Source organism: Bos grunniens, chromosome X (assembly GCF_055505025.1).
Source record: "Bos grunniens cultivar Pamir isolate PY7600 chromosome X, Bosgru_T2T1.0, whole genome shotgun sequence".
Taxonomy (NCBI): Eukaryota; Metazoa; Chordata; class Mammalia; order Artiodactyla; family Bovidae; genus Bos; species Bos grunniens.
In genome coordinates, this window is record NC_141194.1 from 90,248,926 (window position 1) to 90,260,295 (window position 11,370).

The 11,370-nt window shown below is 43.7% G+C and overlaps 1 protein-coding gene across 1 annotated transcript; it reads left to right on the forward strand.

The window, feature by feature from the left end:
- The first annotated feature begins 7,284 nt into the window (after positions 1 to 7,284).
- TMSB15B (thymosin beta 15B) lies at positions 7,285 to 10,701 on the forward strand. The gene is made up of 3 exons (XM_086386983.1): positions 7,285 to 7,400; positions 8,843 to 8,955; positions 10,289 to 10,701. Exons 2-3 carry the CDS (start codon positions 8,856 to 8,858, stop codon positions 10,324 to 10,326), a joined length of 138 nt encoding a protein of 45 aa, XP_086243109.1. The 5' UTR covers positions 7,285 to 7,400; positions 8,843 to 8,855; the 3' UTR covers positions 10,327 to 10,701.
- Positions 10,702 to 11,370: the final 669 nt, after the last annotated feature.

The window sequence follows — 11,370 nt, forward strand, 5'->3', positions numbered from 1 at the left end:
CAGCAAGAGCACAGAGGTCTGTATCTCTCCAGAGGTGATCGTGCAGTGCTTGTTGCTGTGGGCTAGGCATCCAGCCTCTTCGGCAATGCTCTTGAAAATATCCATCACGAAGGAATTTATGATGTTCACGGCCTCCTGTGAGACACTCAAGCCCATGTGGACTTGCTTCAGCACCATGGTGAAACAACTGATGAAGCTTTCAATGTTGTTGGAGCAGCAGCAGTAGTGATGGCTGCAGTGGCTGCAGCCATGGCGGCCATTCAATGTCTTCTACTTTGCCTTCCTTGGTTCTATTTAAGAGGGCTCAACTTCGAAGGGCTTGACTTTTTCCGTGAGCAGGTCTTCCTCAGACAGCTTAGACGATGGCTCATCCATTTCAGACTCACCTTCCCCACAGCTCAGTGGGAAGTACAGGGTGGCTTCTGAGGGCTGGTGCTGGTTTTATAATCCCTGCCTGCCCTGCCATCATGGGCAAGGTCCATATCTGACTGGATAAAATTCAAGGTGGAGAGGCCTGTCACTCAGTTACCCCATGTCACATGTCAGTGAATGCCTCTCCCCTGTTGACCCCCTGTGGATCAATCACAGTGGGAATCTTTAAACTTTCTGTGACCTCTGCCAGAAAATCTTTGAACTATGCCGCATGTAAGAAAGGGTTTTCTCGGTGGCACTAGTGTTAAAGAACTTGCTTGCCAGAGCACGATATGTGAGAGACGTGAGTTCGATCCCTGGGTCTGGAAGATCCCCTGGAAGAGGACACAGCAACCCACTCCAGTATTCTTGCCTGGAGAATCCCAAGGAAAGAGGAGCCTGACATGCCACAGTCCACTGGGTCACAAAGAGTCGGACACAGTTGAAGTGAGTTAGCATGCACGCCATGTAAGAAAAAGATCATCCATTCACTCTAGCTGATTTATGGTTACTGTTGCTTGTGAACTTAGAAAAGATGTCAGGAAAGTCACCTAAATTGGAAAAAAAATCAGATTGAGCTTCCTGAGAGGGTCTGATTGACCTCCTCAGTTCAAGTGCTCACAGCTGTCAGAGTGGCTCTGGCCAGTTGGCATCCATTTTACTCTACCACAGAATTTTATTTTTCCATTTCTGAGACACTGTAACTTGAGAAGGGCTTCCAAGGTAGTGCCAGTGGTAAATAACCCACCTGTCAATGCAGGAGACACAGAGAGGCAGGTTTGATCCCTGGGTTGGGCAGCTCCCCGGGATGAGGGCATATAAACCCACTCCAGTATTCTTGCCTGGAGAATCCCATAGACAGAGGAGCCTGGAGGGCTATAGTCCATAGGGTTGCAAAGAGTTGGACTCGACTGAAGGGATTTAGCATGCACAAGCATGCAGCTTGAGCAGGAACTCTCTGATGTGTTCAGCAGTGTGCTCCTCAGAATCATAGGACATATGCATGTGTGTCCATGTTCAGTCGCTTCAGTTGTGTCAGACTCTTTGTGATCCCATGGGCTGTAGCCCACCAGGCTCTTCAATCCATGGGATTCTCCAGAACTGACCTGCTATTACCTACAGTACTCATCAAAGTCCATGAGTATAAGTAAATATATAAAACCACATTCTCCTAAGATGGAACAGAAATAGAAATGGAATACTTACAAATTATTAAAAAATACTTATATATTTACATAATTAAAATTTAAATATTTAAAATTAAAATTTTAATATTTTGCCTGCATGCTCAGTTGCTTCAGTGGTGTCCAACTTTTGGGGATCTCATGGACTGTAGCCCCCCTGGCTCCTCCATCCATGGAAATTTTCCAGGCAAGAATATTGGAGTGGGTTGTCATTTCCTTCTCCAAGGAATCTTCCTGACCCAGGGATCAAATTCAGGGATCAAATCCATGTCCCTTGTATCTCCTGCATTGGCAGGCAGATTCATTACCACTAGTGCCACAGTACAAGCCAAAGATGTCTATATCCAGCTGCTTACTTGACATTTCCACTGAGATTTCTTGTAGACATCCCTAAGTTATATGTCAAAGACTGAACTTCCCCTTACCAACTTGAACCTAATCTTCCCACTTCTAGTGGTAGCATCATTTTTTGATACTTTCAACAGAAAGAGTCTTGAGATATAGGAATCTTGACTCTCTCACCACTGGATTGTCACTTCCGAAAAGAATGTCTTGCATATAGTAGGTACTCAGTAAATATTTCTAGACTAAATAAATGGTCTCTGCCCTGAAGAAATGTTTGATTAAAAATTATTCAACAATTTACACAAAGTAGTACACTAAAAAAGCTGAAGGAATTCCCTAGAAGTCCAGTGGTTAGAACTCTGTGATCTCAATGCCAAGGGCCCAGGTTCCATCTCACATTGGAGAAATAAAAATCCCACAGGTCAAGGGGCACAGCCAAAAAAAAAAAAAAGTTGGAAGACTTCTGTCCTTTCTTTTCCATTATTAGATCCACAGCTCTTGTTCGGACCCTCTTTATTTTACACCTGAACAACTGCTGCAACACTTTTTTTTCTTATACAAATGAAATTATTTATAAAACAGAAACAGATTCATAGACTTAGAAAACAAACTTATGGTTACCAGAGGGAAGTGATAAATTGGGAGTTCGGGATTAACATATATACACTACTATGTTAAAAATAAATAGCCAACAAGGACTTAATGTATAGCACAGGGAACTCTGCTTAATACTTTGTAATAACCTAACTGGGAAAAGAATTTGAAAAAGAATAGACATATGTATATGTATAACTGAATACCTTTGTTATATAAATATTGTAAATCAATTATAGTCCAATATAAAACAGAAATTTTAAAAGAATCAGTCAATCTTTTAAAAGGCTATTCTTCCAGTATCCTTTGTTGTCTGGAGTCACATTATGATATTCAGTTGTCATTGCTGGGTCTCAAAATAACATAAGCAAATAAAAGCCACATAGGGTCAACCAGTTTATACTGGCTGTAGAACTCTGCCAGGGGTCAAGGGGACAGAATCACATCCTTGGGCCAACAGGATGGGTTAACTTAAGGTCATTCCAAGGGCAAGGGGAAGGTGAAGAACAGTCAGGGTGATGGAGGCTCGCTGACACTCAGCATCACCTGAGGCTGCTGACATCCCCAGTCCTCCATGGATGGTGCCTTTTCCATATGCCAGGCACTCAACTAAGCACTTTGCATCTGTCATCTCTTGCCATCCTCTTGATAAACCAATGAGACAGGTACTTTTTTTATGGGTAAGGAAGCAGAGACATAATCATAGGAGATGAAGCCAAGATCTGGACCCAGGCAATGTCCCTTCAGCATTAGTGCTTCTAACCACGTTGTTGACTTCCTAGAAATACACAGGAAAAAGAAGCAACTGCCCAAGCCTAAGAGTGACTTGTGGAGAAGGCAATGGCACACCACTCCACTACTCTTGCCTGGAAAGTCCCATGGACAGAGGAGCCTGGTAGGCTGCAGTCCATGGGGACGCTAAGAGTCGGATGCGACTGAGCAGCTTCACTTTCACTTTTCACTTTCATGCATTGGAGAAGGAAATGGCAACCCACTCCAGTATTCTTGCCTGGAGAATCCCAGGGATGGGGGAGCCTGGTGGGCTGCTGTCTATGGGGTCTCACAGAGTCGGACATGACTGAAGTGACTTAGCAGCAGCAGTAGCAGCAGCAGGAGTGACTTGACTCTCCTCTCAATAACCTGATAATAGGCTCCAACAAATCCCAAATAGAGGAGTTCAGAGGGAATCATATTGTTGGGAAAATGTGTAATTTCCTCAGTTCTGTCTCACCGCACCAAAGATTTGAAATGGTGGGTCAGTATTACTGCTCGGTTACAGCTCAGAGTTTCATTTGGCAAGCAAAGGAAAGTACAACCTTAAGTCGTGAGGGGGGGACAACCCCAAAGGAGAGGCCTCAATCTGTCTTGGCTTCCTCTTTTTATATGTTTTGTGTCCTCCCCCGGAGCCTGCCCTATTCAAATTGGGCTAGCCAAGAAGAGGGCACTTTTGTTTCACCTGAAGTTCTCACTCCAGTCCACAGATTTTATTTGTTCCATTTTCACAGGCTTCCCCCACCCCCCCTTTTTTTTCTTTTAGCCACTGCCATTTTGAACTCATTTTTTCCTATTCTAACTACCTATCATTCGACCCTCAAGAAATGGGAGGCCCAATTGTTTGGGAATAGGGACATTGAGGTCTGTGGCTACTTTCTGCTGAACTGGGATGGCGAGGGGTATTGGGCCTCCCCCTCTCGTTAGTCTCAAGACTCAGAGTCCTTATAGCAGAGTCCACCAAAGGGTGAGTGATATTTTATGTGGTCGGGTGTAGTTTTATACATCCTTGTTGAACTAGCACTGCATTTTGTAGCTTGTTGACCTTAACAAGAGGTCTTCTGGAATCTGAGACTGAGCTGCGTGAGTTTTCTGCCAAGTTTGTTTTTTGCTGTCCTGGATACCAGCACTCTGGGCTTCTCGTAACTTGGACTGCGCTGGGTTTTCATTGCGTTCAGCTTCCACAGCATGAGCTTTGGCTGAGTTGGGCTTCTACTGTGCTTGGCCTCTGCCTTGCAGGGGCTGAGCCAAGGTTGCTTCAGCCAGGTTACATTGGATTCATGGCACCAGATATGTCGGGAGAGTGTGTAATTTCCTTGGTTCTGTCTCACCACAGCAAAGATTTCAAACACAAGACCAATGTTACAGCTTGGTTACAGCTCAGAGTTTTATTTGGCAAGTAAAGGAAAGTACACCCTCGAGGCGTGAGGGTGGGTCGACCCCAAAGGAGAAGCCACTGCAATTTTTTTTAAACAGATCTCTTTACCATCTTCCAATAAAATTCAAATGGTTTAACATGACATGCAAGGTTCTCCATGATCTGACACCAGTTGACTCTTTACACCATATTGAAATTCATAATATAAAGATTTATAAACATTTTGAAACCCCAATGCCCATCTGATTGCAAAAAGCCAACTCCTTGGAAAAGACCTTAATGGTGGGAAAGATTGAGGGTAGGAGGAGAAGGGGGTGACAGAGGATGAAATGGTTGGATGGCATCACCAACTCAATAAAAATGAGTTTGAGCAAACTCCAGGAGATAATGAAGGACTGGGAAGACTAGAGTGCTGCCATTCATGGGTTTGCAGAGTCAGATGGGCCTGAGCGACTGAACAACAATAATGAATCACAGTGATCCAACCATACAAAACTGCTGGGTATTCCCTGAGTGTGCCCTACACTTCCCTTTATTCTTATTTTTTTCTCTTAATGAAATTTCATTTCTCCCATTTCTTCCCTCACCAAATGATTGTTGTTGTGTTTTTGTGGTTGTTTACTTATTGGAAGGACTGGTGCTGAAGCTCCAATATTTGGCCATGTGATACGAACAGCTGACTCAATGGAAAAGACTCTGATACTGGGAAAGATTGAAGGCAGAATGAGAAGAGGGTGACAGAGGATGAGATGGTTGGATGGCATCACCAATTCAATGGACATCAAACTTGCTCAAACTCTCGGAGATGGTGAGGGCCAGGGAGGCCTGGTGTGCTGCAGTCCATGGGGTCACAAAGAGGTGGACACGACTTGACAACTGAACAACAGACAGATGATACTGATGAAACTATTTGCAGGGCAGCAGGAGAGACACAGACATAGAGAACAGACTTGTGGGCACAGTAGGGGAAGAAGAGGGTGGGATGAATTGAGAGAGTAGCATGGAAACCTATACAGTATTATATGTAAAATAGCCACTGGGAATTTGCTGTATGACGCAGGGAGTTTAAACCAGTGCTCTGTGACAACATAGAGGGTGGGATGGGGTGGGAGGTGGGAGGGAAGTTCAGGAGGGAGGGGACATATGTATACCTATGGCTGATTCATGTTGATGTATGCCAGAAACCAACACAATATTGTAAAGCAATTTTCCTCCAGTTAAAAATAAATTAAAAAAAGGATAATACATTAAATACTCATAACCTACCCAACATCATTGCTTTTAGACAAACCTGCCCTAAAGGTGCTCAGAACACTTATATTTATTAGCCTGGAGGTGTGAAAATCGCTCAGTTGTGTCTGCCTATTTGCGACCCCATGGACTATGCAGTCCATGGAATTCTCCAGGACAGAATACTAGAGTGAGTAGCTGTTCCCTTCTTCAGGGGATCTTCCAAACCCAGGGATCGAACTCAAGTCTCCAATATTGCAGGCGGATTCTTTACAAGCTGAGCCACCAAAGAAGCCCAAGAATACAGAAGTGGATAGCCTATCCCTTCTCCAGTGGTCCTTCCCAACCCCAGAATTGGACCCAGGTCTCCTGCATTGCAGGTGGATTCCTCACCAGCTGAGCTACCAGGGAAGCTCATTTATTAGCCTACATCTGGGCAAAATCATATAACACAAAACCTCTTATAATAAAATGTTCAATATCTTATGTAATTTACTGAGAACTGTACAGAAAGTGAAAAACAGAATGGTTGAACGGGTATAGAATGATTGGAAGTATATCAGTGTCAGGTGTTTGCTTTGTGATCACTCAGTTGACTGGGAGCGGAAGCTCTCTGCTGCTGTCCAGCATCATGAGAGAGTATCCTACCACATATTGCTGGCCAGGGCAAATATCAAAATTCAAAAGCTTGTAGTTGTGTATTTTTCCTCCAGCAGAGTTTATCTGTGTGAGTACAGGCTCACTGAGGTGTGTCTGAACTTTGCTAGAATTATGATTTTGCCAGGGAAACAGTACAAAGTGAGAGAGGGGCAGGAGAGTGGAGGGTATATGTCAGTGAGTGATTATAAGGATTGAGCATGAAATTTGATCTAGGGAAGGAGTGGACAGAAAACAGTAATGGAGAGAGAGATGGTGAAATCTGGTAAGACCGATGAACTAGAGATTCTGGTGAGGTTAAAGGATAGTGGGGTCTGCGTACCAAAGGGAATGAACTGGAAAAAGTGGAGGTGTATCAGAATGATCATTCTTGAGTTCACCAGGAATTAAGACAGGATAATTACTGTTGGGAGTGACATAGTGCAGTAGCTAAAATCTTTGAGAAATAAAGGAGAGGAGAACTGAAGTTGGCTTGATGATGACAATGCAGGCTAGTTGGTGACATAAGCTGTGGGATGTATGAGAGGAATACTTTAAAGGCAGCAATGAGAAACATTAACGTTTCTCATAATAACTAAAGTTTTTAACACCCAGTTACTGGGGTGAGGCCTTGAGTAGAAGAGAGATAATGGACTCAGGCCAGCAAGGCTAAAGCGGTAGGAGGGGCGAGGAGGTGGGTCTAGGATTCCTTGGCCAATCGAAGAGAACTGGGGCGGAGCCTGACACGCACCATATAACTGAGGGGTTCCGCGCAGGAAGGCTAATCTCGTCCAGAGTGCTAAGCGGTGTCGGTGCGGCCCTCTACCTTTCTCTGGTCGTCAGGCCTTCTGGTGAGGATGTGCGGCCCCTCCGTAGCCTGAGGATTATGGGGACAGGAGGGCGTGGCGGCCGCGGGGCTGGCGAATCGGGCCTGCAGGAATTGGAGGGGCGGACATTAGAACGGGCGATTGTAGCGGCGCCTCCTGGGGAGTCCACGCCTTTGTCTTCACAGCGCCGCCTTCTGAGCGGGATTCGGATCCTTCCAGGGATCGTCCCTGGCAGGTCCGAGGCAGGAGCCCCAGGAGCGGCTGTCCACTGCGGCTGTAGGTCCGAGGCTGAGGGGACGAGGAGTTTGAGACTCGGAATGGGCTCTCTGGGACTGGCCCTTTGCTCCCTCCCTTCCTGTGACTGCTAGGTTGGACTGGGCTCCCAACAATGATGATAGTTATTTAAAAATGTAAGCAAATTGCTGCTAACAACGTGGCTTGTGCACCCAGCCCTGTTATTTTTTATTTAAAGTCCCCGTTTCCCCACCTCTGGAGATTGGCAGCCGATCGCTTGTCCAGGAGGGTCCTAGGGTGAACCCGACGGAGGGGAGGCATATTCGGGACGTCTGGCTGCTTGGGGGCCTCTCCATTCTCGCCTAGCACTAGAAGTGTCTTATTCCACCGGGGTGAGACCATACACGCACAGGAGAGCTCTGCTTTCTGGGTTCAGAGGTCTCCTATTGTCTTCTCTGGACAAACCCAGAATGATCACTGGGTACCTCACCTCCTAGCTTCGTCTCTTTCTCTCTCCTCTTGAGGAGAAAACATGGTGAAAAAAAAATCAGCTCTGTTTGGTTTACCCCATTCTGCGGCATTTCCTGGTTTGATCATAATTAGCCGTTCCATCTTACAGCACTTACAAACCAGTCCCACAAGGGGCTATTGTGAGACATGTAATTAGTTTTGACTGGATTTAATCCCTCCTCTTATTGTAGCCCCTTAGTCTCTTGTCTTTGGGCAGATGAAATAGAAAGAAACTAGTCCAATTGATGCTACTTTTGTGTGCTGGTCCCTAACCCCCCAAGAAAAATGCCCCCCTTTCAAAGCAATTGAATACAAAGTGAAGGTACTCAAATAGTGCTATCTCCTGTTACAAATTCATTAGTTGGTTAAACCCAGTCCTTATTTTTTCTTCTGTCCCTATCTGTACATGTCTTTCTATCACCTCCATTTTACCTTTGCTGTGATTTTAAGAGTCAGACATATTGGCTCCTGGCTTCTAAAACATCTTGGTTACTAGTGCGCTTGATCCAATGGCATTTACTGTCTTCAGAAATGGGATAATGATGCAGAATAAAATTCTAATAAAAACATGACTCTTCTAAGATCTGTTGCCGTTTGCCTTTTGAAAATCAGCAGGTAAAATACATATTGACATTAAATGTGAGAATTTTGGCTCTTACTCCTTAGTATGACAATCGTTCTATCAGGTAAGTTTTTTTAGTTTTTTTTTTTTTTTTTTCCAGTCTTTTCGTCAAGATGAGTGATAAGCCAGACTTGTCTGAAGTGGAGAAGTTTGACAGGTCCAAACTGAAGAAAACTAATACTAAAGAAAAAAACACTCTTCCCTCAAAGGAAAGTAAGTCATGGGGACTTTCTATTTGAGACAAACAATGGTAAAAATTAATAGGTTTGATAAATGCATGATTCTAGTAAATTTTGCCACAAAGTAAACAATAGGGTACCAATTATTTAATGTAATATTGCTTTAGTTGTTCAGTCGTGATTGACTCTTTGTAACCCCATGCACTGTAGCTCAATAGGCTTCCCTATCTGTGGACTTCTCCAGGCAAGAATACTGGAGTGGGTATCTTCCCAACCCAGGGACCAAACCCATGCTTACTGCGCTGCAGATGGATTCTTTACCTTCTAAGCCACGAGGGAAGCCCAATGTAAAATTAGAAAATAGCAAATTGTTGCCTTTTTATGTTGCTTATATAAGTAGTCCTTGCATAACTGGCCTTAGTAGTATTGAGGGAATACAAAAACTGATTTTTATTGGAACATTATTAAAAACCACATTAAGACCAATCTTAGAATATTGGATATAACATTAGAAATATAAGGATTTTGTCCAATTTTGGCTATTTGTCATTTTTCTGTGTCTAGTGTTTTAGGACTTTTATCTCATCCCTAATGAGCCATGCAAACTATGGCTTTGGCCTTCTCTACCTGATGACAAGATGAGGTGAGATGATCAGTTTAGATATTGGGAATACTCACGTTTCCCAGGGATCACGGGATCAATTTGGCCCTCCCCACTTGCAGGCTGCTGGAGAAACTCCAAGCCAAGGGAAACATTTTGTCATGTATCGTTATGTAAAAGTTCCGAAGGTAGTCAAGATTGTCTGAGAAGGCGTACCTTCCTAATCATATAGTGATAGATAAATCTGAAGAAAATGCTTCACTTGCCACTCAGTCTCAGAGTAATCTATGGAAAAAATGGCAACAACATATATCTACCTCTCAAATGGGGAAAAAGAAACCTAAAGTTGAGTCTAACAAATGTTTGGTTCATTACTTTGCACACACACACACACCTGACTGGGGATTTGTGGTTAGGCCTTGCATTCTAAATTTAAAGAAGGTATGGCAGCCTCCTTGGTGGCTCAGATAGTAAAGAATCTGTCTGCAATGAGGGAGACTCAGGTTCGGTCCCTTACTTGGGAAGATCCCCTGGAGAAGGAAATGGCAATCCACTCCAGTGTTCTTGCCTGGGGAATCCCATGGACAGAAGAGCCTGGAGAGCTACAGGTCATGGAATTGCAGAGTTGAACACCACTGAGCAACTAACACTTTCTTTCTTATGGCAGCCTCTGACGATTTGGCAAAGAGCTCTTTTGGAAGAAATTGAACTTAATCTTAGGAAAATACCCTCATAATAATTTTTTGTGTGTTTGTTTTTTACCCAGCTATCCAGCAGGAGAAAGAGTGTGCTCAGACATCATAAAATGGAGACCTCCTTGCAAGAGCAAATTTCAGCATTGCTTGAGTGTCTTGCTTTTGGCAAAACTTTGTAGAGATTTTAGGTGTCTTCTGTTGTCTTCTCACCCATAACCCCTGGCTAAGAGGTCAGGGATAGCCAATGTCCCTCATCTTAAAACTTCTATTGGTGCATAAATTGCAGCAGGGAGATGCTGTCAATAATCTCACAATTGATGATCTGTGTGTGTAGTTTTTGCTTCCCCATAGGATAAACTGCTTTTAACTTTCTACAGTGATTCTATTGCTTTATTATCCTTAAGTTGCATGGTTTTGCATCTTCTCACAATTTATTTTCATTTCTAATGAAGCAGTAAAATAAAAAATATAATCAATATGTTTATCATGGGCTCCTGTGGTTCATTTCTGGTGGTCTTCTAAGGAATGAAAGTATACAAGGGTACTTTTAAGCCAAATAAAATGAGTGCAGGAAAGCTATTTTAGCAGATTTGGCACATGGGAAAGGCCTTCCTCTCTCCAGATCAAGTGGGTCCTGACTTGGGGATTGTGTGGCTGATACACACTGACTTCATTTTGTCAGTTCCATCTTTGTCCACACAGTCCAAACCTCCCCCCCTTTTCACATGATTGAGCTTTAGCCTAATTTACAAGAAGTGAGTCCAAGCCAGATGAGTACCCTATCAACTTTTGCCTTTGCTTTCATCTGATATGAAACCTGCAAGAGTGGTTTTTGCTGACATAGATAGTTAATGGTCATGAGACCCCTGGAGGTAGGAACCCCGATTCCAGTTGCTACACATGTGCTTCTCTCTTGGTAGTCAGATTCTACTTTTAGCTTTGGCCCCTTTAAATTCTCTTGTACCCTTTTTGGCAGTCAGTGTGCAGTGCAGCTGCAAATGCCTCTGGATTATCTGTCGACTCTGTCTTTGTGCCTTATGTTAGTTACCCACAGTGAACTTCATAATTGCACTTTATGACATTGCTCACTTCGTTCTTTTGGTCTCAAAGTTCCTTCTCAGTTTGTAGGATATTATTCAATAAGTGTGCCTCC